Genomic DNA, 25636 nt, shown 5'->3' on the forward strand with positions numbered 1-25636 from the left:
AGAGCTGCCCCTACTACACCTCCCAGCTACCCCCTCACACCCAGAGCTGCCCCCTACTACACCACCCAGCTACCCCCACCCCCTCACACCCAGAGCTGCCCCCACTACACCATCCAGCTACCCCCTCACACCCAGAGCTGCCCCCACTACACCACCCAGCTACCCCCTCACACCCAGAGCTGCCTGCACTACACCTCCCAGCTACCCCCTCACACCCAGAGCTGCCCCCACTACACCTCCCAGCTACCCCCTCACACCCAGAGCTGCCCCCTACTACACCTCCCAGCTACCCCCTCACACCCAGAGCTGCCCTGCACTACACCTCCCAGCTACCCTCTCACACCCAGAGCTGCCTGCACTACACCTCCCAGCTACCCCCTCACACCCAGAGCTGCTTATTACTACACCTCTCAGCTACCCCCTCACACCCAGAGCTGCCCCCTACTACACCTCCCAGCTACCCCCTCACACCCAGAGCTGCCCCCCACAACACCTCCCAGCTACCCCCTCACACCCAGAGCTGCCCCTACTACACCTCCCAGCTACCCCCTCACACCCAGAGCTGCCCCCCACTACACCTCCCAGCTACCCCCTCACACCCAGAGCTGCCCCCTACTACACCTCCCAGCTACCCCCTCACACCCAGAGCTGCCCCCCCACTACACCTCCCAGCTACCCCCTCACACCCAGAGCTGCCCCCTACTACACCTCCCAGCTACCCCCTCACACCCAGAGCTGCCCCTACTACACCTCCCAGCTCCCCCCTCACACCCAGAGCTGCCCCCTACTACACCTCCCAGCTACCCCCTCACACCCAGAGCTGCCCTGCACTACACCTCCCAGCTACCCTTTCACACCCAGAGCTGCCTGCACTACACCTCCCAGCTACCCCCTCACACCCAGAGCTGCCCCTACTACACCTCCCAGCTACCCCCTCACACCCAGAGCTGCCCTGCACTACACCTCCCAGCTACCCTTTCACACCCAGAGCTGCTTATTACTACACCTCTCAGCTACCCCCTCACACCCAGAGCTGCCCCCTACTACACCTCCCAGCTACCCCCTCACACCCAGAGCTGCCCCCCACAACACCTCCCAGCTACCCCCTCACACCCAGAGCTGCCCCCTACTACACCTCCCAGCTACCCCTCACACCCAGAGCTGCCCCCCACTACACCTCCCAGCTACCCCCTCACACCCAGAGCTGCCCCCTACTACACCTCCCAGCTACCCCCTCACACCCAGAGCTGCCCCTACTACACCTCCCAGCTCCCCCCTCACACCCAGAGCTGCCCCCCACTACACCACCCAGCTACCCCCTCACACCCAGAGCTGCCCTGCACTACACCTCCCAGCTACCCCCTCACACCCAGAGCTGCCCCTACTACACCTCCCAGCTCCCCCCTCACACCCAGAGCTGCCCCCCCACTACACCTCCCAGCTATCCCCACCCCCTCACACCCAGAGCTGCCCCCCACTACACCACCCAGCTACCCCCTCACACCCAGAGCTGCCCTGCACTACACCTCCCAGCTACCCCCTTACACCCAGAGCTGCCCCCCACTACACCACATAGCTACCCCCTCACACCCAGAGCTGCCCTGCACTACACCTCCCAGCTACCCCCTCACACCCAGAGCTGCCCCCTACTACACCTCTCAGCTACCCCCTCACACCCAGAGCTGCCCCCTACTACACCACCCAGCTACCCCCTCACACCCAGAGCTGCCCTGCACTACACCTCCCAGCTACCCCCTCACACCCAGAGCCGCCCTGCACTACACCTCCCAGCTACCCTCTCACACCCAGAGCTGCCTGCACTACACCTCCTAGCTACCCCCTCACACCCAGAGCTGCCCCCCACTACACCTCCCAGCTACCCCCTCACACCCAGAGCTGCCCCCCACTACACCTCCCAGCTACCCCCTCACACCCAGAGCTGCCCCTACTACACCTCCCAGCTACCCCCTCACACCCAGAGCTGCCCTGCACTACACCTCCCAGCTACCCCCTCACACCCAGAGCTGCTTATTACTACACCTCTCAGCTACCCCCTCACACCCAGAGCTGCCCCCTACTACACCTCCCAGCTACCCCCTCACACCCAGAGCTGCCCCCTACTACACCTCCCAGCTACCCCCTCACACCCAGAGCTGCCCCCACAACACCTCCCAGCTACCCCTTCACACCCAGAGCTGCCCCCTACTACACCTCCCAGCTACCCCCTAACACCCAGAGCTGCCCCCTACTACACCTCCCAGCTACCCCCTCACACCCAGAGCTGCCCCGCACTACACCTCCCAGCTACCCCCACCCCCTCACACCCAGAGCTGCCCCCTACTACACCTCCCAGCTACCCCCTCACACCCAGAGCTGCCCCCCACAACACCTCCCAGCTACCCCCTCACACCCAGAGCTGCCCCCTACTACACCTCCCAGCTACCCCCTCACACCCAGAGCTGCCCCCACTACACCTCCCAGCTACCCCCTCACACCCAGAGCTGCCCCCTACTACACCTCCCAGCTACCCCCTCACAGCTACCTTATGGGATCCTGCGGCTGGTTACTGGTCCCTGTTGCTGCTGTGACTGGTTACGTGGTCCTGTAATGGTTAGGCTGCCATGACTGGTTAATGGACCCTGTGGCCGCCGGGACTGGTTACTTGGCCCTAAAGCTGTGGTGAGTGGTTTCGGAGCCCTGTGGCCACTGTGAATGGGGAGGGGCATCAGTCTGGGCACAGTGCCAGAGAGAGTCAAAGGAGGGGCGTCAGTCAGGGGGCAGTGCAGCAGAAGATGGGGGGAGGGGCATCACTCGTGCGCGTAATGGTGGAGAAAGAGGAGGAATGTCAGTCGTGGACAGTGCTGGAAAGGATGAGGGGATGAGCATCAGTCAGGCGCAGTGACAGAAAATGAGGGGAGGGGCATCAGTCAGGCGCAGTGACAGAAGATGAGGGGAGGGGCATCAGTCAGGCGCAGTGACAGAGAAGATGAGGGGAGGGGCATCAGTCAGGCGCAGTAACAGAGAAGATGAGGGGAGAGGCATCAGTCAGGTGCAGTGACAGAGAAGATGAGGGGAGGGGCATCAGTCAGGCGCAGTGACAGAGAAGATGAAGGGAGGGGCATCAGTCAGGCGCAGTGACAGAGAAGATGAGAGGAGGGGCATCAATCAGGCGCAGTGAGACAGAAGATGAGAGGAGGGGCATCAGTCAGGCGCAGTGACAGAGAAGATGAAGGGAGGGGCATCAGTCAGGCGCAGTGACAGAGAAGATGAGAGGAGGGGCATCAATCAGGCGCAGTGAGACAGAAGATGAGGGGACGGGCATCAATCAGGCGCAGTGACAGAGAAGATGAGGGGAGGGGCATCAATCAGGCGCAGTGACAGAGAAGATGAGGGGAGGGGCATCAGTCAGGCGCAGTGACAGAGAAGATGAGAGGAGGGGCATTAGTCAGGCGCAGTGAGAGAGAAGATGAGGGGAGGGGCATTAGTCAGGCGCAGTGACAGAGAAGATGAGGGGAGGGGCATCAGTCAGGCGCAGTGACAGAGAAGATGAGGGGAGGGCCTCAGTAAGGCGCAGTGACAGATGAGAGGAGGGGAGGGGCATCAGTCAGGCGCAGTGACAGAAGATGAAGTGAGGGCCATCAGTCAGGCGCAGTGAGACAGAAGATGAGGGGAGGGGCATCAGTCAGGCGCAGTGACAGAGAAGATGAGGGGAGGGGCATCAATCAGGCGCAGTGACAGAGAAGATGAGGGGAGGGGCATCAGTCAGGCGCAGTGACAGAGAAGATGAGGGGAGGGGCATCAGTCAGGTGCAGTGATAGAGAAGATGATGGGAGGAGCATCAGTCAGGGTGCAGTTGCGGAGAAGATGACGGGAGGGTCATCAGTCAGGGTGCAGTTCCAGAGATGATCATCGGAGGGGCATCAGTCAGGGTGCAGCTCCGGAGAAGATGACGGGAGGAGCATCAGTCACGGTGCAGTTCCGGAGATGATGATGGGAGGAGCATCAGTCAGGGTGCAGTTCCAGACATGATGACGGGAGGGTCATCAGTCACGGTGCAGTTCCAATGATGATGATGGGAGGGACATCAGGGTGCAGTTCTGGAGAAGATAATGGGAGGAACATCAGTCAGGATGCAGTTCCGAAGATGATGGGAGGGACATCAGTCAGGGTGCAGTTCCGGAGAAGGTGATGGGAGGGACGTCAGGGTGCAGTTCCGGAGAAGATGATAGGAGGGTCATCAGTCAGGGTGCAGTTCCGGAGAAGGTGATGGGAGGGACATCAGTCAGGGTGCAGTTGCGGAGAAGATGATGGGAGGAGCATCAGTCAGGGTGCAGTTCAGGAGAAGATGGTGGGAGGGACATCAGTCAGGGTGCAGTTCCGAAGAAGGTGATGGGAGGAACATCAGTCAGGGTGCAGTTCCGGAGAAGATGATAGGAGGGTCATCAGTCAGGGTGCAGTTCCGGAGAAGATGATAGGAGGGTCATCAGTCAGGGTGCAGTTCCGGAGAAGGTGATGGGAGGGACATGTCAGAGTGCAGTTCCGGAGAAGGTGATGGGAGGGACATCAGTCAGGGTGCAGTTCTGGAGAAGGTGATGGGAGGGACATGTCAGAGTGCAGTTCCGAAGATGATGGGAGGGTCATCAGTCAGGGTACAGTTCCGGAGAAGATGATGGGAGGAGCATCAGTCAGGGTACAGTTCCGGAGAAGGTGATGGGAGGGACATCAGTCAGGGTGCAGTTCCAGAGATGATGGGAGGGTCATCAGTCAGGGTGCAGTTCCGGAGAAGATGATGGGAGGAGCATTAGTCAGGGTACAGTTCCGGAGAAGGTGAAGGGAGGGACATCAGTCAGGGTGCAGTTCCGAAGAAGATGATAGGAGGGTCATCAGTCAGGGTGCAGTTCCGAAGAAGATGATGGGAGGGACATCAGTCAGGCTGCAGTTCAGGAGATGATGATGGGAGGGACATCAGTCAGGGTGCAGTTCTGGAGAAGATGATGGGAGGGACATCAGTCAGGGTGCATTTCTGGAGAAGATGATGGGAGGAACATCAGTCAGGGTGCAGTTCCGGAGAAGGTGATGGGAGGGACATCAGTCAGGGTGCAGTTCCAGAGATGATGGGAGGGTCATCAGTCAGGGTGCAGTTCCGGAGAAGATGATGGGAGGAGCATCAGTCAGGGTACAGTTCCGGAGAAGATGATGGGAGGGACATCAGTCAGGGTGCAGTTCCGGAGAAGGTGATGGGAGGAGCATTAGTCATGGTGCAGTTCTGGAGATGACGGGAGGGGCATCAGTCAGGGTGCAGTTCCAGAGAAGATGACGGGAGGGGCATTAGTTAGGGTGCAGTTCTGGAGAAGATGACGGGAGGAGCATCAGTCAGGGTGCAGTTCCGGAGAAGATGATGGGAGGGGCATCAGTCAGGGTGCAGTTCCGGAGAAGATGATGGGAGGGACATCAGTCAGGGTGCAGTTCCGGAGAAGATGATGGGAGGGACATCAGTCAGGGTGCAGTTCCGGAGAAGATGATGGGAGGAGCATCAGTCAGGGTACAGTTCCGGAGAAGGTGATGGGAGGGACATCAGTCAGGATGCAGTTCCGGAGAAGGTGATGGGAGGGACATCAGTCAGGGTGCAGTTCCGGACAAGGTGATGGGAGGGACATCAGTCAGGATGCAGTTCCGAACATGATGGGAGGGTCATCAGTCAGGGTGCAGTTCAGGAGAAGATGATGGGAGGGACATCAGGGTGCAGTTCTGGAGAAGATGATGGGAGGGACATCAGTCAGGATGCAGTTCCGAATATGATGGGAGGGTCATCAGTCAGGGTGCAGTTCAGGAGAAGATGATGGGAGGGACATCAGTCAGAGTGCAGTTCCAGAGATGATGGGAGGGGCATCAGTCAGGGTGCAGTTCCGGAGATGATGATGGGAGGAGCATCAGTCAGGGTGCAGTTCCGGAGATGATGATGGGAGGAGCATCAGTCAGGGTGCAGTTCCAGACATGATGACGGGAGGGTCATCAGTCACGGTGCAGTTCCGGAGAAGATGATGGGAGGGACATCAGTCAGGGTGCAGTTCCGGAGAAGATGATGGGAGGGACATCAGTCAGGGTGCAGTTCTGGAGAAGGTGATGGGAGGGACATCAGTCAGGGTGCAGTTCCAGAGATGATGGGAGGGTCATCAGTCAGGGTGCAGTTGCGGAGAAGATGACGGGAGGGGCATCAGTCAGGGTGCAGTTCCGGAGAAGATGATGGGAGGGACATCAGTCAGAGTGCAGTTCCGGAGAAGATGATGGGAGGGACATCAGTCAGGGTGCAGTTCCAGAGAAGATGACGGAAGGGTCATCAGTCAGGGTGCAGTTCCGGAGATGATGATGGGAGGAGCATCAGTGAGGGTGCAGTTCCAGACATGATGACGGGAGGGTCATCAGTCACGGTGCAGTTCCAAAGATGATGATGGGAGGGACATCAGGGTGCAGTTCTGGAGAAGATGATGGGAGGGACATCAGTCAGGGTGCAGTTCCGAAGATGATGGGAGGGACATCAGTCAGGGTGCAGTTCCGGAGAAGATGATGGGAGGGACATCAGTCAGGATGCAGTTCCGGAGAAGGTGATGGGAGGAACATCAGTCAGGGTGCAGTTCCGGAGAAGGTGATGGGAGGGACATCAGTCAGGGTGCAGTTCTGGAGAAGATGATGGGAGGAGCATCAGTCAGAGTGCAGTTCCGAAGATGATGGGAGGGTCATCAGTCAGGGTGCAGTTCCGGAGAAGATGATGGGAGGAGCATCAGTCAGGGTGCAGTTCCAGAGAAGATGACGGAAGGGGCATTAGTCAGGGTGCAGTTCTGGAGAAGATGACGGGAGGAGCATCAGTCAGGGTGCAGTTCCGGAGAAGATGATGGGAGGGACATCAGTCAGGGTGCAGTTCAGGAGAAGATGATGGGAGGGACATCAGTCAGGATGCAGTTCCGGAGAAGGTGATGGGAGGGTGTAACCGGTTGCTTTTGATAATAGTCTGAGAAGGCTATAACCACACAGAATTATAGAAAAAATAAGGGATTTATTACAGAAAACAATACTTAGCTGCAGTTACAGATGGTGCAGATGCATGGTTGTTCCTGCCACAATGAGATGGGGAGCCCCATTGTATATTATGCACTAATATACACCCATTTCCCTCGATGACCACCAGGGTGCTGGGCACCTTCCATCCATGGTCCCAGCTGAGGCTGACTAGAAGCTACATACCCCCGATCTTTATAGTAAGTTTGGGTGGGGGGGATGTGCTTCCAGAAATGTCTATGTAGACCACTGATGACCATGAATGGAAGTTTCCCAGGCCTTGTACATGCTTACCAAGCAAAATGTGGTTGTACAATTACAGCTACATGCATTTGGACAATAACAACAACTGTGTCCTCCAATGTTGACACTACTGGGGAGGTTTATGGCCGAACAGTTGACATAACAATACATCTACCTATTCCCATGCACATAGCTAAATACAAACCAACCCCACTTACACAGCCAGCTAAGATAGATAGATAGATACAAATAAGACATGAAAACACTACATTCCTTCCTATCACATGAATAAGACACTTTAACTATCTGAAATAAACCCATCCGGTTATACAGAGGGACATCAGTCAGAGTGCAGTTCCGAAGATGATGGTAGGGTCATCAGTCAGGGTGCAGTTCCGGAGAAGATGATGGGAGGAGCATCAGTCAGGGTGCAGTTCCGGAGAAGATGATGGGAGGAGCATCAGTCAGGGTGCAGTTCCGGAGAAGATGATGGGAGGAGCATCAGTCAGGGTACAGTTCCGGAGAAGGTGATGGGAGGGACATCAGTCAGGGTGCAGTTCCAGAGATGATGGGAGGGTCATCAGTCAGGGTGCAGTTCCGGAGAAGATGATAGGAGGAGCATTAGTCAGGGTACAGTTCCGAAAAAGGTGATGGGAGGGACATCAGTCAGGGTGCAGTTCCGGAGAAGGTGATGGGAGGAGCATCAGTCATGGTGCAGTTCTGGAGATGACAGGAGGGGCATCAGTCAGGGTGCAGTTCCAGAGAAGATGACGGGAGGGGCATCAGTCAGGGTGCAGTTCTGGAGAAGATGACGGGAGGAGCATCAGTCAGGGTGCAGTTCTGGAGAAGATGACGGGAGGGACATCAGTCAGGGTGCAGTTCCGGAGAAGATGATGGGAGGGACATCAGTCAGGGTGCAGTTCCGGAGAAGATGATGGGAGGGACATCAGTCAGGGTGCAGTTCAGGAGAAGATGATGGGAGGGACATCAGTCAGGGTGCAGTTCCGGAGAAGATGATGGGAGGGACATCAGTCAGGGTGCAGTTCAGGAGAAGATGATGGGAGGGACATCAGTCAGGGTGCAGTTCCGGAGAAGATGATGGGAGGGACATCAGTCAGGATGCAGTTCCGGAGAAGGTGATGGGAGGAACATCAGTCAGGGTGCAGTTCCGGAGAAGGTGATGGGAGGGACATCAGTCAGGGTGCAGTTCTGGAGAAGATGATGGGAGGAGCATCAGTCAGAGTGCAGTTCCGAAGATGATGGGAGGGTCATCAGTCAGGGTGCAGTTCCGGAGAAGATGATGGGAGGAGCATCAGTCAGGGTGCAGTTCCAGAGAAGATGACGGAAGGGGCATTAGTCAGGGTGCAGTTCTGGAGAAGATGACGGGAGGAGCATCAGTCAGGGTGCAGTTCCGGAGAAGGTGATGGGAGGGACATCAGTCAGGGTGCAGTTCTGGAGAAGATGATGGGAGGAGCATCAGTCAGAGTGCAGTTCCGAAGATGATGGGAGGGTCATCAGTCAGGGTGCAGTTCCAGAGAAGATGATGGGAGGGACATCAGTCAGGGTGCAGTTCAGGAGAAGATGATGGGAGGGACATCAGTCAGGATGCAGTTCCGGAGAAGGTGATGGGAGTGACATCAGTCAGGGTGCAGTTCCGAAGATTATGGGAGGGTCATCAGTCAGGGTGCAGTTCCGGAGAAGATGATGGGAGGAGCATCAGTCAGGGTGCAGTTCTGGAGAAGATGACGGGAGGAGCATCAGTCAGGGTGCAGTTCCGGAGAAGATGATGGGAGGGACATCAGTCAGGGTGCAGTTCAGGAGAAGATGATGGGAGGGACATCAGTCAGGATGCAGTTCCGGAGAAGGTGATGGGAGGGTGTAACCGGTTGCTTTTGATAATAGTCTGAGAAGGCTATAACCACACAGAATTATAGAAAAAATAAGAGATTTATTACAGAAAACAATACTTAGCTGCAGTTACAGATGGTGCAGATGCATAGATGTTCCTGCCACAATGAGATGGGGAGCCCCATTGTATATTATGCACTAATATACACCCATTTCCCTCGATGACCACCAGGGTGCTGGGCACCTTCCATCCATGGTCCCAGCTGAGGCTGACTAGAAGCTACATACCCCCGATCTTTATAGTAAGTTTGGGTGGGGGGTGATGTGCTTCCAGAAATGTCTATGTAGACCACTGATGACCATGAATGGAAGTTTCCCAGGCCTTGTACATGCTTACCAAGCAAAATGTGGTTGTACAATTACAGCTACATGCATTTGGACAATAACAACAACTGTGTCCTCCAATGGTGACACTACTGGGGAGGTTTATGGCCGAACAGTTGACATAACAATACATCTACCTATTCCCATGCACATAGCTAAATACAAAACCAGTCCCACGTACACAGCCAGCTAAGATAGATAGATAGATGGATAGATAGATAGATAGATAGATAGATAGATACAAATAAGACATGAAAACACTACATTCCTTCCTATCACATGAATAAGACACTTTAACTATCTGAAATAAACCCATCCGGTTATACAGAGGGACATCAGTCAGGGTGCAGTTCCGGAGAAGATGATGGGAGGAGCATCAGTCAGGGTGCAGTTCCGGAGAAGATGATGGGAGGAGCATCAGTCAGGGTACAGTTCCGGAGAAGGTGATGGGAGGGACATCAGTCAGGGTGCAGTTCCAGAGATGATGGGAGGGTCATCAGTCAGGGTGCAGTTCCGGAGAAGATGATAGGAGGAGCATTAGTCAGGGTACAGTTCCGAAAAAGGTGATGGGAGGGACATCAGTCAGGGTGCAGTTCCGGAGAAGGTGATGGGAGGAGCATCAGTCATGGTGCAGTTCTGGAGATGACAGGAGGGGCATCAGTCAGGGTGCAGTTCCAGAGAAGATGACGGGAGGGGCATCAGTCAGGGTGCAGTTCTGGAGAAGATGACGGGAGGAGCATCAGTCAGGGTGCAGTTCCGGAGAAGATGACGGGAGGAGCATCAGTCAGGGTGCAGTTCCAGAGAAGATGACGGGAGGGGCATCAGTCATGGTGCAGTTCTGGAGAAGGTGATGGGAGGAGCATCAGTCAGGGTGCAGTTCCGGAGAAGGTGACGGGAGGAGCATCAGTCAGGGTGCAGTTCCAGAGATGATCATGGGAGGGGCATCAGTCAGGGTGCAGTTTCGGAGAAGATGACGGGAGGAGCATCAGTCAGGGTGCAGTTCCAGAGTTTATGATGCGAGGGACATCAGGGTGCAGTTCTGGAGAAGATGATGGGAGGGACATCAGTCAGGATGCAGTTCCGAACATGATGGGAGGGACATCAGTCAGGGTGCAGTTTAGGAGAAGATGATGGGAGGGACATCAGTCAGGGTGCAGTCCTGGAGAAGATGATGGGAGGGACATCAGTCAGGGTGCAGTTCCGGAGAAGGTGATGGGAGGGACATCAGTCAGGGTGCAGTCCTGGAGAAGATGATGGGAGGGACATCAGTCAGGGTGCAGTTCCAGAGATGATGGGAGGGACATCAGTCATGGTGCAGTCCTGGAGAAGATGATGGGAGGGTCATCAGTTAGGGTGCAGTTCCGGAGAAGGTGATGGGAGGGACATCAGTCAGGGTGCAGTTCCGGAGAAGGTGATGGGAGGGACATCAGTCAGGGTGCAGTTCCGGAGAAGATGATGGGAGGGGCATCAGTCAGGGTGCAGTTCCGGAGAAGGTGATGGGAGGGACATCAGTCAGGTTGCAGTTCCGAACATGATGGGAGGGACATCAGTCAGGGTGCAGTTCAGGAGAAGATGATGGGAGGGACATCAGTCAGGGTGCAGTCCTGGAGAAGATGATGGGAGGGGCATCAGTCAGGGTGCAGTTCCAGAGATGATGGGAGGGACATCAGTCATGGTGCAGTCCTGGAGAAGATGATGGGAGGGTCATCAGTTAGGGTGCAGTTCCGGAGAAGGTGATGGGAGGGACATCAGTCAGGGTGCAGTTCCGGAGAAGGTGATGGGAGGGACATCAGTCAGGGTGCAGTTTCGGAGAAGGTGATGGGAGGGACATCAGTCAGGGTGCAGTTTCGGAGAAGGTGATGGGAGGGACATCAGTCAGGGTGCAGTTCTGGAGAAGGTGATGGGAGGGACATCAATCAGAGTGCAGTTCCGAAGATGATGGGAGGGACTTCAGTCAGGGTGCAGTTCCGGAGAAGATGATGGGAGGGACATCAGTCAGAGTGCAGTTCCTGAGAAGATGATGGGAGGAGCATCAGTCAGGGTGCAGTTCCAGAGAAGGTGATGGGAGGGACATCAGTCAGGGTGCAGTTCCAGAGAAGGTGATGGGAGGGGCATCAGTCAGGGTGCAGTTCCGGAGAAGGTGATGGGAGGGACATCAGTCAGGTTGCAGTTCCGGAGAAGGTGATGGGAGGGGCATCAGTCAGGGTGCAGTTCCGGAGAAGGTGATGGGAGGGGCATCAGTCAGGGTGCAGTTCCGGAGAAGGTGATGGGAGGGACATCAGTCAGGTTGCAGTTCCGGAGAAGATGATGGGAGGAGCATCAGTCAGGTTGCTGTTCCGGAGAAGATGATGGGAGGGGCATCAGTCAGGACACAGTGGCAGAGTTGGTGGGAAGGGGCATCAGTCAGGGCACCTGCGTCATTCCCCATTATTATTACATTATGATTGGTGGAGTTTATTGTGATTTCTCTGCCCGTGAGGATTAGACGGCTTACAGCCTCACAAATATATTTCCTGAGAAATTTGGTGGTGTTCAATACTTTTTTTTTTTTGTAAATATATGTCCCGCTGTACAGGTATAAGCTGCTGCATGACCTTCAGAGCTTAATTCAGATGGCAGGGTGTCACTTCACATTGATAACTATTGTGATCCCTACTGATGAGTGAACAGATCCACACGAACCAGAGCGATCAGCATTTGACTCCCTCAGCCTGGAGAAGATGGATTCAGCCCAAGGACTGCCTGAAAAACACGGATACAACCATACATGTACGCTGCATGACCTTCAGAGCTGAATTCAGATGACCAGGGGTGGCTACACTTTGATGACTGTATTTTAGATGCAATTTTCATAACAACGAAATCATCTTTGATGCAAAATTGTAAGACAGTACATAGGAGTAGAAAGCGCTGTGTGGCGTTCAGAAAATGATGCTTGATGCTGTACTTAAAGTGAATGTACCATCAAGCCCAGGCTGAAGCACTGGAGGTTGGCCGACCCACCCCCAGGGGAGGAAACCCCGCCCCCTCTGCGATACGGCCCGCCTCCAGTGCTTCAGCCTGGGCCTGATGGTACATTCACTTTAATATTTAAGTTTTTTATTTTTCAAAAACAAACATATACAGACAAAGCCAAACTCGGACTTTGAGAAGTCCCAAAATACAATAATACAGAAGTAAGGAACAGGGCAAGTAAGTATTACAACGAAATAGTGCAGGCCCAAGTCAACATAACTGTTCCAAAACATGGCAAAGATGACCACCTTGGGCAATAATGAACAGAGAACACGCAAATATGGAAGGCACATTTCACGGGCGTGAATGAAACCTGTAGATCACTAAGGTGCCCGGAAAGCTACAAAGGAATGGAGGAGAAACCACTTAGTGACAAAAACGATACAAACATGGATGGGGAGGTACAAACAATAGACACGGGGGTAAAAAAGGGAAAATTGAGGAGGGGGGGGGGGCGGGTGTTCCATGAACTTGCCCGGTAGTTGGGAGGGTTGCTGGAACCAAGAACTAAAGCTGAATAAGAAAAAAGAGAGGGAGAAAGATGGGAATTGCGACGGTGTCCAGTCACCAGTTTTAAATGAAAGGAACCGGAAGAAGAGAGAAGGGGGGGGGGGGGGGGAAGGAACTCACCCAGGAAACCTGGTACGCAAGACAGACCTGTACTCCTCAGAGAGTGGCTCTCCTATAGGCAGCCGTGGTCTGGAAAGACAACCAAGAACCCCCTGTGGCAGCGTACCTCTTAACCTCTTGCGGGGTGCGTGCAATCAATGTTTCCATCTGGTGGGTCTGGGTAATCTTGGCATACCACTCATCCAGAGAGGGGGGGTTCCGGAGATTTCCACCTCCTGGGAATTACCGTCTTAGCAGCTCTGGCTTGGATGGCAAGCCAGAGATTTCTTAAAACGGGTTTGGGCGGGTGGAAACATAAACAGGAGCACGGCCTCAGGGGTGCCTGGGATAGAAATACCTGTGATTTAACGAATAAGCTGTAGTACTGTGTTCCAGAAGCTCTGCATTTTCGGGCATCCCCACCAGATATGTATCATATTGCCACCTGCATTCCCACATTGCCAACACTCGTCTGGGACCGTCAGGTACCACTTATGTAGTGCCTCCGGGACCCTATACCACCGGGAGATAACTTTGTAACTGGTGTCTTGGGCCTTACATGCTATTACAGCTTTGTGGGATAGAAAGAAGGCCTTCTGCCACTGTTTTAAGGAGAATTGTTTCCCCAATTCCGCCTCCCATGCAGAGCAATAAGAAGGCAGTTGTTGGGAACGAGGAGATAGGAGTATGCAGTAAATGAGAGAGATGGGGCATGCAGGTGCAATACAGAATCTTTCAAAATCGGATAAAGTTATGTGCAACTTATGGGTGTGGGAGAGGGAGGAGTAAAAATGCTGTAGTTGCGTGTATTCAAAGGGATGTCTGGCCGTGTGTAAGGTGGGGTCGAGAATAGAGGACAAGAGCAATAGGGCCCCTTGTTTGACCACCTGATGAAAGCATAGAGGAGAGTTTTTGGGTATGTCTAGAAAGGGCGGAGAGGCCCGCCGGAAAAGATGGGTTGTCTTTAATTGGGGTCAAGGGACCTAATCTGTTCAGGAGGGCAAGAGGAGAACCAGACGCTGGTAAGGATGCAAGCGTGTGGCGGACAGTGTAGGACAGTGGAGTAAGATCATGATTCGAAGGGGACCACGTCTACGGAAGGATTGATAGCAATCTCGGACAAACGTCCTGGGCCAACTGCACCCAGAGTTTAGAGGACTGGTGATGGAAGAAATCCAAAACTCTCGAGTGCACACACGCTAGATAATATACCCGACTGGTAAGCCGACACCGCCTGCATCCTTACAGCGTGTAGGGGTCTCCCATTTGATCCTCGAGTGACCGGAGGACCACACAAAGGAAGTAAAAATACGCTGCACCCGTTTTACCAGAAGGAGACCGGGATATGGACTGGGGTGGTCTGGAGCAAGTAGCGCAACCTAGGGAGGAGGGTCATCCTAATGATGCTAATCCTCCCAAACCAGGAGAACTCTCTTTGAGTCCAGGTAGTTAAGTCTTTAGTAAATTGCGCCAGTAAGGGGAGGAAATTAACATAAAAAAGATGGGAATGGTCAGGAGGGATACGAATGCCTAGGTATGTAATACCAGTAGGGGGCCATGCAAAGGGAAAGTTAGCTTTTAGAGCGGAGACAGAGTGGGGGTCAAGGGAGACGTTTAGGGCTTCGGATTTTGAAAGGTTTTTTTTAAAATTGGACCACGCACCAAACTGCTCCAGCCGGGACATCAAGGAGGGAAGGGACACATGTGGTTGAGTGAGGTAAACTAAGAGATCATCTGCGAAAGCAGAACATTTATACTCACACTTCCCAACGCGGATCTCCTTAATGTCAGGGTCAGAGCGGATGATGGTCATATGACTTTCCATAATGAGGACGTACAGGAGGGGGGACAAAGGGCAGCCCTGTCTCGTGCCATTCCATTGTGGATAGAGAAAGGGGCCGAAAGGGTACCATTAATCTTTAACTGAGCAGAAGGGTTCTGATAAAGGGCGAGGATTTTAGCTAGAAAGAGGGGGCCAATACCTATTGTTTGGAGGGTTTGTGCCAGGGAGGGCCACGAGATGTGATCAAAGGCCTTCTCGGCTTCAAGTGACAGTACCATGAGAGGCTGTTTATGAGATCATGCATAGTGTATAATATCTAAGGTGTCTAGGGTGTTATCACGGGCTTCCCTCCCCGGCACGAACCCCACTTGATCTGGGTGGATGAGGGTGGGAAGGTGGGGGTTTAATCTATTGGCAAGCACTTTAGCATAAATCTTCAAATCCACGTTCAGGAGGGAAATGGGCCTGTAAATCCCACAAAGTTGGGGGTCCTTACCGGGTTTTGGAATAAGGGCGACGTGTGCGCTAGTGGCGTGAGAGGGGAAGGGGGTGGCCTCAGATATAGAATTGAAAGCCGATAGCATCAGGGGGGCAAGGGAAGATTGAAGGGACTTATAGAATTGAGCGGTCAGGCCATTGGGACCAGGACTCTTCCCCCCAGGAAGATGTGCAATCACATGCGCTAGCTCATGTGCAGCGATAGGCTCCCCCAGGTCAGCTATGGCTTCACCAGAGAGAAGGGTTGAGATTGGTGGGGGTGAAAAGGGTCCGAGCACCAGGGCCTTGGGACAAGGAAGATGGTAAAGGGCCGTGTAGGAGTTATATGTGGAGGCAATTTGAGAAGTGATATGGGTGATCGTGTTGGCCGGTGTTTTGATACACGGGATATGAGATTGTGTAATGGTGCTTCTCAAGGCTCTGGCCAACATGCGTCCGCACTTGTTACCATACTCATAGAATTTACTACGACACGTTTGTAGTAGGCCCCAGGAGATGTCTAACCTCGGAGCGAGCTGTCTGTAGATCCCTCAGAACAGGGAGAGATAGGGCACGCTTGTGGGCCAGTTCCAAAACAGAGACCTTGGCGAGGGCCTTGGTCAGGGATGAGGCTTTCTCCTTCTTAAGTCTGGCACCATGTTTGATGAGGACACCCCTCAAAACACATTTAAGTGCTTCCCATTTCATTGGGTAGGGTCTTCCACATGGTCAACCTGAAAGTGGGCAATTGATTGTTGTAAGTCTGCTAAGCAGACGGTTTCTAACAGCAAAGATTCATTCAGGCACCAGGTCTAAGAAGTCTTGGATAAGAAGGGGAGAACAAAAGTACAGAATACCGGGGCATGATGGGATCAGACCATGGTACCAATGGAGGCTGAGGACAGCCAGGGTAGAGCGCAGTGTTGAACAAGAAATTGATCGATCCGGCTATATGTTCCGTGCGGATGGGAGTAAGAGCTATAGTCGCGGTCTGCGGCATGCAGCAACCGCCAGGAATCATATAATTGCAAATGCAAGAGGGCTCGCTTGAGTCGCTTAATAGCAGTGTAGGAGAGGCAGGAGCGTCCAGAAGAGTTGTCTAGGGACGGGTCTAAAGTTAGGTTAAGATCCCCACATAGAACTACAGTCCCCTTGACTAGGGGAAGGGATCTATCAATGAGGACAACCACAAAAGGGACCTGGTCCTGGTTAGGAGCATACACATTTAGGCTATGTTTACACAATGTATGGAGACCGGCCGGGTCACGGAACGGCCGGTCTCTGGTCGGATCATCTCGGCCGGATGATCTTTCCGGTCGCAGAGCTCTGATGCATCAGAGCTTCCCATAGCACAGTGAAGCGAACGTCCGGAGCCGCTCGCTTCACTGTGTGAACTGATAGGTCTTTCTGCGGACGGAATTCACTGAATTCCGGCCGCAGAAAACTGACATGTCAGTTATTTGAGGCCTCGTATGGGACCCCGGCCGAAGTGTGTACGATGTGTATATGCTCCGGCCGGGATCCCATTGAAAGTAAGGCATTGTTCCACCACGCCAAAAGTACGGCCGTTGTTGCCATCTGCAACAACGGCCGTACTTTTACGTAGTGTGAACATAGCCTTATAATTGTGAAAGTGTGACCACTAATGGATAGAGTGAGGATGAGGTAGCGTGCTTCAGTATCTAGTGTGCATTGTAGGATCTGACATGGCAAGTTTTTATGGATCACTATGGCCACTCCCTTAGTTTTGTTAACGGGATTGTTGGCAAAGTGCCATTGGGTATAATACTGATCATGGATGGAGGGAGCGTGACCCGTTTTGAAGTGTGTTTCCTGCAAACATAAAATGTGTACCTTTTTACGGTGGAAGTGGCGGAGAACCTGAGATCGTTTGCTGGGTGAGTTCAATCTCTGGGCATTAAAGGAGGCAATGTGGAAATCAGCCATCGGAGATAGTGAGTGGGCGCACCGCAGATTTATCAGGGGAGCTGAAAAAGAAGAAACTGAACGCCAATATACGTTAGAGCAAATTATAAGTTCAGTGGAGACACCAAAAAGAAAACAAAGACAACGAAAAAAGGAACAAGCAGTAATTTTAAAACATTGCAGTGTATACTAATAAGACAGAGGACAGAGTACTACCAGACCGAAGGCTTGCGGACTGGAAATCCCACCTATTGGGGGGCAGAGGCAGCAAGGCACATAAGAACGGGCTACCCCTCACAGACCATTACAGAAAAAAATATAGAAACATATGTGCATGGCATCAGCACCACATCTAACGCTATCAGAGAACTGGGGAGAAAGGGAAAAAAGAAAAACGGGCTATACGCAGAGGACAAGTTAAGAGACACTCACAGAAAACAGAAAATCATGGTTAGCGACTCCGGTTCCCAGTAGGAGTAGCCTGCCCTGAAAGCAACTGGGACGATCTTCGAGGACTCTCGCGGCGTGGGGCCCTTTGAGGTAGTACGCGAGCAGAAGACCGGGAGGCTTCTGGAGAAAATGGTCGCTTGGCATTCCTCGCAGAAGATTGGAGTGATGGCCACTCCGGTAAGGCCACATCAGCAATGTCCAGTGCTTTCAGGAACTCCGGTGCATCATCAGGTCTTTGCAAAGTGAGAGTCCGTCCATTGAGGCGAACATGTAGGGGGAAGGGGAACCCCCATCTGAACGTGATATTACGATCTCTAAGGACGTCCAGTAGAGGTCGAAGAACGGCACGCTGAGCCAGGGTGTGGAGGGGGAGGTCGGGGAGGATGAGCAGATGAGCTCCCCTGTAGGTGAGGTTTCGGCGTCTGCGGGCCCTTAACAGGATCTCTTCTTTAGTAGAATAAAAATGGATACGGCAAATGACGTCTCTAGGCTTTTGGTCATCCCGGCTGGGTGGTCTTAGAGCTCTGTGAGCCCTGTGGATCTCAATATGCGTATTTGGGGGTTGATCCAATAGCTCATTGAAGATGTTAGATAAAGTGGCAAAGAGATCAGAGGGGGCTACAGACTCCAGGAGCCGCGAATTCTGAGGTTATTCCTCCTGTTACGATTCTCAACATGGTCCATTTGCTGTTGGAGGACGAAGAGTTGATCAGAGTGCAGTTGTACAGTGGTTTGCAAGGCAGATAGGGTGGAAGAGGTGGAGTCCTGAGCCTGCTCCAGAGAGTCCACTTTAGATGAAACAGCAGCCAGTTCCATGCGAATTCCTATTTGTATTCCTCCACCAATTGCTTCGCCAGAGTACAGATATCATTTTTGGTAGGCAGCGACTGTGTGAGAACTCTAAGGTTGGCTAAGAATGCTGGCCTGTTGTCATCCATAGTTGGAGAATAGGTGGAGGGCAGTGGGAGGCTTAACCCCTGGGAGGGGAGTGCGACAGGTGGCAGATGTTGTTTGAAGATGGCTGGAGTATTGTCCAGTGAAGAGGAGATGGCTGTCATGCCTGCCGGGGTGAAGGTGAATCCCTTAGGGAAGGATGCAGCAGGGGGTGCATGTATAAGTGCCACAGTATGGCCCCCCGTGGCCTTACCATGAGGGGGAGAGGCACCCCAAGATGACCCGGAGGAAGGGAGGGAGAGGGTGAGTCCCGGCGGCTCAGCTGGGTTACAGGTAGCAGCGAGTCGCCTTTTGAGGTGGTCGGGGAGACCGGGGGGTTGAACCAGGTGTGGGTGGGAGATGCATGCACCCAGGGAGCTGCCTGTGGGTTTAGTGGGGAAGGCCCAATGTCCACAGCCGCCCCCCCCCTGCTGCTGAGTGAGGACCGTCTGCTGTTGGTAGGATGGAAGCGATGGCGGGGGAGTAGTGGCAGGGGGTGGACTGTGATCTGCTGGAGAGTGTACCTGAGAGGCATTGGTGGCAGCGAGGTCCAAGTCGCGTGTGGTCACAGAGCCGCCGCAGCTTTCCTGACTGTCCCCTGAGGCAAGATGGCCACCGCAATCTGTGGAAGGCAGCCTGGCGAGGAGCGGCATCCCGGGCAGAGGGGCTTGAGGCAGCAGGTGAGCGGCAGATCGGAGGGTCACAGTGCCGTCCTGGGCAGCAGTAAGCGTGACAGGTGCCGCGGGGCCTCCGGAGCGTGGCTGGGTAATGGGAGGCTCCGGGTCCTTTGGCAGCAGCCATTTTCGTCCTCCTGCGGCCTGCTAGACTGTGAGGCAGATGGCGTCTCCAGACGCACAAAATACTGTGCGATTTCGCCCTGGGGGGATGAGGGACGTCCCTTGCTCTTTTTAGCTTTGATCCCCATGGCAGATCAGGCCCATGCCGTGGATTCAGATGCTGGGCCTGGAGGAGCTGCAGAGTACACATCCTCACACCACCATAGCAGGACACGTCCCCCTCCCGGTACATTCACTTTAACCCCTTTACTGCCTGCTGCATCTAAAGGCCCCCATGCATATTATACAATATTGACTCTATGGCAGATGATGTGGGGGAAAGATCAAATGGCCATGATGAATGTCAACACCTGATTGCTTTGTGCTTAGCGAGAAGCCGCTACTAGAGATGAGCGAATAATCAACCGGCGGCATTTCAACTCCGGGTGCCTGGAAAAGCTGGATCGAGTCCTGGGAACCTGGGAGAAGTACCCAGCACTGAATCCACCCGGAGCAGCACGGAGTTCAAAGGCCGAAGGCTGATGAGTCGACTGCCGAGCTAACAAAGCACTTGCTTCGCTAATACTGTGAGTTCGCTATTTTCTAGCCGCTACCTTATATTTTTAAAGCTTTCTTATTTCTCCCAAATAAGTGGACATCTATTTGTATGCGGTGGAGCAGCTGTCAGTGAAATGTGCACTCATCCGATGGTTAGTGAAGGTGTATAGTCTGTGCTGCCCAAAGACTGCTGTATAGGCCTGTATTCTCCATTCCTGGACGGAGCACGCCCGCAACCAGTGGACGGACCCCGCCCGCAACCCGTGGATGTAACTTTTAGAGACGCTGGTTCTACTTTAGCACTGCCAGTTTCGGGCACCACATACCTAGATTCCTCAATAAACAAGACAACATAGTGATCATCACTCGGTGTAACCTTCGGTTCTTTCTATTTATTTTCCCATCCCAGACAGGTTCTTCCCAATAAAATAAGGATAGAGCGACATGGCTTCAAAATAAATCTTCATCTCAAAAAACAACTATATTACAGAGACTCTGGTCCGGCCAGTCCATGCTGTACACTAATAAAGGTCCATGACACCCCATCATCCCCCCCCCCCTTAGTGGTACTGGAGTAGGCTCATCACTGAATCATCTGGGCCATGCTGGACTCTACTATGAAGGCCATGGGCATATGGAGGAAGGTTTTGACAGTCATGGGCCTCTTGGGTTTATGCACCTTTAGATGTTTCATCAGGTTTCCCCTACTAGGAAAGCATCGTCCACATTCTCTGCAGTCAAAGGGCTTCTCTCCCGTGTGGATCCTCTGGTGGATGATGAGCGTGCTCTTCCTAGTGAAGCGTTTTGCACACGCTGGGCATGAGTATGGCTTTTCCCCTGTGTGACTCCTGATATGATTACAAAGATTGGACTTGGTGGAGAAGCATTTCCCACATTCCGGACACTTCAGTTTCTCTATTCTGTGAACCGTTTGGTGATAGATGAGATCAGCCCTGGAGGTAAAACCCTCGGAGCACTCTGTGCACTGAAAGAAGGGAACTGCATCAGGGTCTTCTCTTCCTTGCTGAGAGACTGGTTCTTCCTTGGTGTAAGATGAGGGGGGGTACGGTTGTGTATGATCTGTCGACACAGACATGTTGGTGGCATCCACTCCATCATATGTGTCCTCTTCCTCTTTAATATGAGAGTAGGAATGTTGCAGATGATTTGCAAGCTTAGATGAAGTGTTGGTGAGTGTAAGATCTCCTTCCTCATGGGAAATTGGCTCAGAGTTAATATGCGCAGCTGGGTATTGTGTATGATCCACTGGCTCCACCTTAATATGCGCAGCTGGGTATTGTGTATGATTCACTGGCTCCACCTTAATATGTGTAGGTGTGTATTGTGTATGATCCACTGGTTCCACCTTAATATGCGCAGCCGGGTATTGAGTATGATCCACTGGTTCCACCTTAATATGTGTAGGTGTGTATTGTGTATGATCCACTGGTTCCACCTTAATATGTGTAGGTGTGTATTGTGTATAATCCACTGGTTCCACCTTAATATGTGTAGGTGTGTATTGTGTATGATCCACTGGTTCCACCTTAATATGCGCAGCCGGGTATTGTGAATGATCCATTGGCTCAAAGTTAATACAAGTAGATGTGTATAGTGCATGATCTGTGAGTATATTCACCAAAATATTTTCTCCTTCATGCGGTGCACATTCCATTTTTCTATGAGTTGGTGGACTGTGCGGTGTATGATCTGTATGGGTATAGGTGTCAGGGTATGTCAGTGGACTGTGCGGTGTATGACCTGTATGGGTATAGGTGTCAGGGTATGTGAGTGGTCTGTGCGGTGTATGATCTGTATGGGTATAGGTGTCAGGGTATGTGAGTGGACTGTGCGGTGTATGATCTGTATGGGTATAGGTGTCAGGGTATGTGAGTGGACTGTGCGGTGTATGATCTGTATGGGTATAGGTGTCAGGGTATGTGAGTGGACTGTGCGGTGTATGACCTGTATGGGTATAGGTGTCAGGGTATGGGAGTGGACTGTGCGGTGTATGATCTGTATGGGTATAGGTGTCAGGATATGTGAGTGGACTGTGCGGTGTATGATCGGTAGGTGTATAGGCACCTATCTTGCCCTTTGCTGGAAGGTTTCCTTGGGTCGCCATGCGTTCTACCATACCCTGAGGAGATGAATGGGGTTCTATAGTGTGCGGGTTTGTAAGGTCTCCTCCTCCCTCCTCTGAGACAAATGTTGAAATGCGTTTAACGTTATTTTCAGAGGGATCTTTTTCATCTTGTGAAGTTGGAGACTTTGAGATAATTTCACACATTCTACGACATGAGGATTTTTGGTGGTCGCTATTACAACTTGTAGGTTGGTCGGTAAGGGTTGGACGAGTAACGTGTGGAAGGGATTTCCTCTCCTCACATGGAAGACCTGTAAAAATATCATCACAATATTAGTCCTGTATTTCACTGACCGTGATGTCATCCTGATCTGACCCTCAGCAATAGACTGTGATCTATGGGGAAACTGCTGTGCCACCGCAGGAAAGACGTATTAGTCTTACCGGTAAGACGGTTTCTCCGAAACCTTCATGACGGCAACACAGGAGTTAACTCTTACCCTAGGGACAGGAAAAGCACACAGTAAGAGGTTAAAAGCCCCTCCCCTTCCCCCAGACACCAGTGCATTATAACTAAGTCTTAGCACCACGTGAGTATTATACATTAAAAATAATATAAAATATAGGGAGGGTTGTTGGTGCTGTCGTGAAGGTTTCGGAGAAACCGTCTTACCGGTAAGACTAATACGTCTTTCTCTCCTTACCTTCACAACGGCACCACAGGAGTAATACCAAGAAATTACCTTAGGGAGGGACCACAGCTTGTAGAACTTTCCTACCAAACGCAAGGTCTTCGTTGCGTTGCAGCTGTAGTTGGTAGTGTTTTGTGAAGGTATATAGTGTGGACCAGGTGGCTGCTCTGCAGATCTGTTTGATTGACGCACATGCCTTCTGTGCCCATGTTGTTGCTATCGCCCTGGTGGAATGGGCCTTGACCAGCAGTGGGGATGGTAAATTTTGTAGACTGTAAGATTCAGTTATCGCGTTTCTAATCCAACGAGCTAACACACTCTTTGACACCTTTTTTCCCTTGTTCTACCCCTGGAATTGGATGAAAAGGGACTGATCCTTGTGCTCTAACTTGTGTTCTAAGTCAGATTTTGGTGAAGAACAAAAAGAGGGAAGGACTATGTCCTGAGATCTGTGAAAGGATGTTACCACTTTGGGTAAGAAATTTGGAGCTGTCTTTAAGACAATCCTGTCTTCTTGGATCAGGCAGTAGGGTTCCCTAATTGTGAATGCCTGCATCGCTCCCACTCTTCTTGCAGATACTATTGCCACCAGAAAGGCGACTTTGTAAAAAAGAAATTTTAGGTCACAATCGGATAAGGGCTCAAAAGGATGTTGAGTCAGACCTTCAAGGACAATATTTAGGTCCCAGGGGGGGGGAAGTAAATTCTTTACAGGAGGATTTTGTCTAACCGCACTCCTCATGAGTCTCTGGACCCATCTGTTTTCAGCAATGTTGTAATCATATATCGCCGATAAGGCGGAAATTTGCACTTTGAATGTGGCTGGTTTTAAGCCCTTGTTTAATCCTGCTTGAAGGAAATCCAGAATAAGCGGGATGTTGGGATCAGCAGGAAAGGCCAGTCTTGTCGGGCACCAGGAAGTAAAGACTTTCCAAATTTTTAAATACATTTTTGAGGTGACTGGTTTCCTGCTATTCTGGATGGTGGAAATCACTGTTTCTGAAAGTCCCTTGCTTCTAAGCATCTCCCGTTCAGGATCCAGGCTGAAAGTTTCAGATTTGTTAGCCCTGGATGGAGAAGAGGACCTTGATGTAGGAGGTCTGGATCTGTGGGAAGAAGAATAGGAGGTTCCAGGGCCATCCTCTTCAGCATTCCAAACCAAGCCCTTCTGGGCCAAAAGGGGACAATCAAGATCACCGTCACCTCTTCCTTTAGAATTTACTGTAATACTCTGGGTATAAGAGGAATCGGTGGAAACCCGTAGGCTAGGTTGAAGGCCCAAGGATGGGCCAGTGCATCTATTCCCAACGGGTTCCCTGTTGGTTGTAGGGAGAAAAAATTTCCTATTTTCTTGTTTTTGTGGTTCGCAAAGAGGTCCACCTGTGGTAGGCCCCAATTCTTCGTAATCATCCTGAAGATCGAATCCTTCAGGCTCCATTCTCCTGGCAATAGGACATGTCTGCTTAAATAATCTGCCTGGGAATTCTCTATTCCCTGGAGATGAGTGGCTGTGATAGAGAGAAGATTGTCTTCCGCTCACCGAAAGATCTTGTCTGAGATGTACCTGAGGGAATTCTGTTTTGCACTCCCTCGGTGTCTTAAGTGAGCGACCACCGTGATATTGTCCGAGAGGACATGTAGATGAGATGCCTTCAAGGTATTTCTGGCCTGCTGCAAAGACATCCATACCGCTAGGAGTTCCCTGTAGCTGGATGATCTTCCGGCTGTCTCTGGAGTCCAAGTGCCCTGTAACAGAAGAGAATCCACCTTCGCGCCCCAGCCTGACATGCTTGCGTCCGTAGTTAGGATTTTCTTTGGAACTGGGTTCCAATGTACCCCTGTCCTCAGATTGGTAGGGTTTAACCACCAGTCCAGGGATTGACGCACTAGAAGCGGAATCTGCATTGTCTTGTCCAGTCCCCATTTTTGTTTGTTCCAGGAAGATAGAATCTGGGACTGGAGAGTTCTGGAATGTGCCTGACTCCAGGGCACGGCCAGAATACATGCGGTCATGGACCCCAGAACCGACATTGCTTCCCTGATACGACATGCTTTTTTCCTGCAAAATAAAGTTATCTTTTCTATGAGAGCCTCTTCTTTTTCTGGAGGGAGAAAAGACATTTGTTTTACTGAATTCAAAAGAATTCCCAGGAAGACTTTTTCTGTGCCTGGGTTGAGGTCCGATTTTTTGTCGTTCAGAAACCAACCCAGGGAGAGGAGGAGGTTCCTTGTGCAAGATAAATCTTCTATGAGCTTCTGTGAGGAGTTTGCCACCAGAAGGTGGTCGTCTAGATAAGCAATTACGTTTATACCTTGCAGATGTAGATAGGAGGTAACCTCGCTCATGATGCAGGTGAATATGCATGGGGCTGACGAAATCCCGAAGGGAAGGGCGCTAAATTGATAGTGTTGTACCTTCCCGTCCATCCTGATGGCAAATCTTAGGTCTTTTTGGGATGATGGATGAATCGGGACATGGTAATATGCGTCTCTTAAGTCGATTGATGCCATCATGGCGTCTGAGGGGATCAAGGGAGTCGTGCTCTTTATGGATTCCATCTTGAACCTCCTGTATCTCACATATTTGTTTACAGGTTTCAAATTTATGATCAGTCTGTATGTCCCATTGGGTTTGGGAACTAAGAATAGGTTCGAGTAAAGCTCCCTCCCTAGTTGCTTTACTAGGACCGGGATCACTACATTGGAGCTTATCAAGTTCCTGACACTTTGGACAAGCTCCAACTGAAGAGAAAGAGAGGTTTGTTGGGAGATTCTGAACTTTTCGGAAGGAGATTGGATGAAT

At 52.1% G+C, this 25636-nt stretch overlaps 1 protein-coding gene across 1 annotated transcript in view; it reads right to left on the minus strand.

Annotated features, from left to right (window-relative positions):
- Positions 1 to 20432: 20432 nt before the first annotated feature.
- LOC138798933 (zinc finger protein 250-like) overlaps positions 20433 to 25636 on the minus strand; it is a 48324-nt gene continuing 43120 nt past the window's right edge. The window contains exon 6 of the mRNA XM_069979555.1: positions 20433 to 22452. Within this exon, the coding sequence (XP_069835656.1) occupies positions 20639 to 22452 (1814 nt within the window). The 3' untranslated portion in view covers positions 20433 to 20638. The remainder of the gene's footprint in view (positions 22453 to 25636) is intronic.

This window comes from Dendropsophus ebraccatus, chromosome 8 (genome assembly GCF_027789765.1).
Source record: "Dendropsophus ebraccatus isolate aDenEbr1 chromosome 8, aDenEbr1.pat, whole genome shotgun sequence".
Taxonomy (NCBI): domain Eukaryota; kingdom Metazoa; phylum Chordata; class Amphibia; order Anura; family Hylidae; genus Dendropsophus; species Dendropsophus ebraccatus.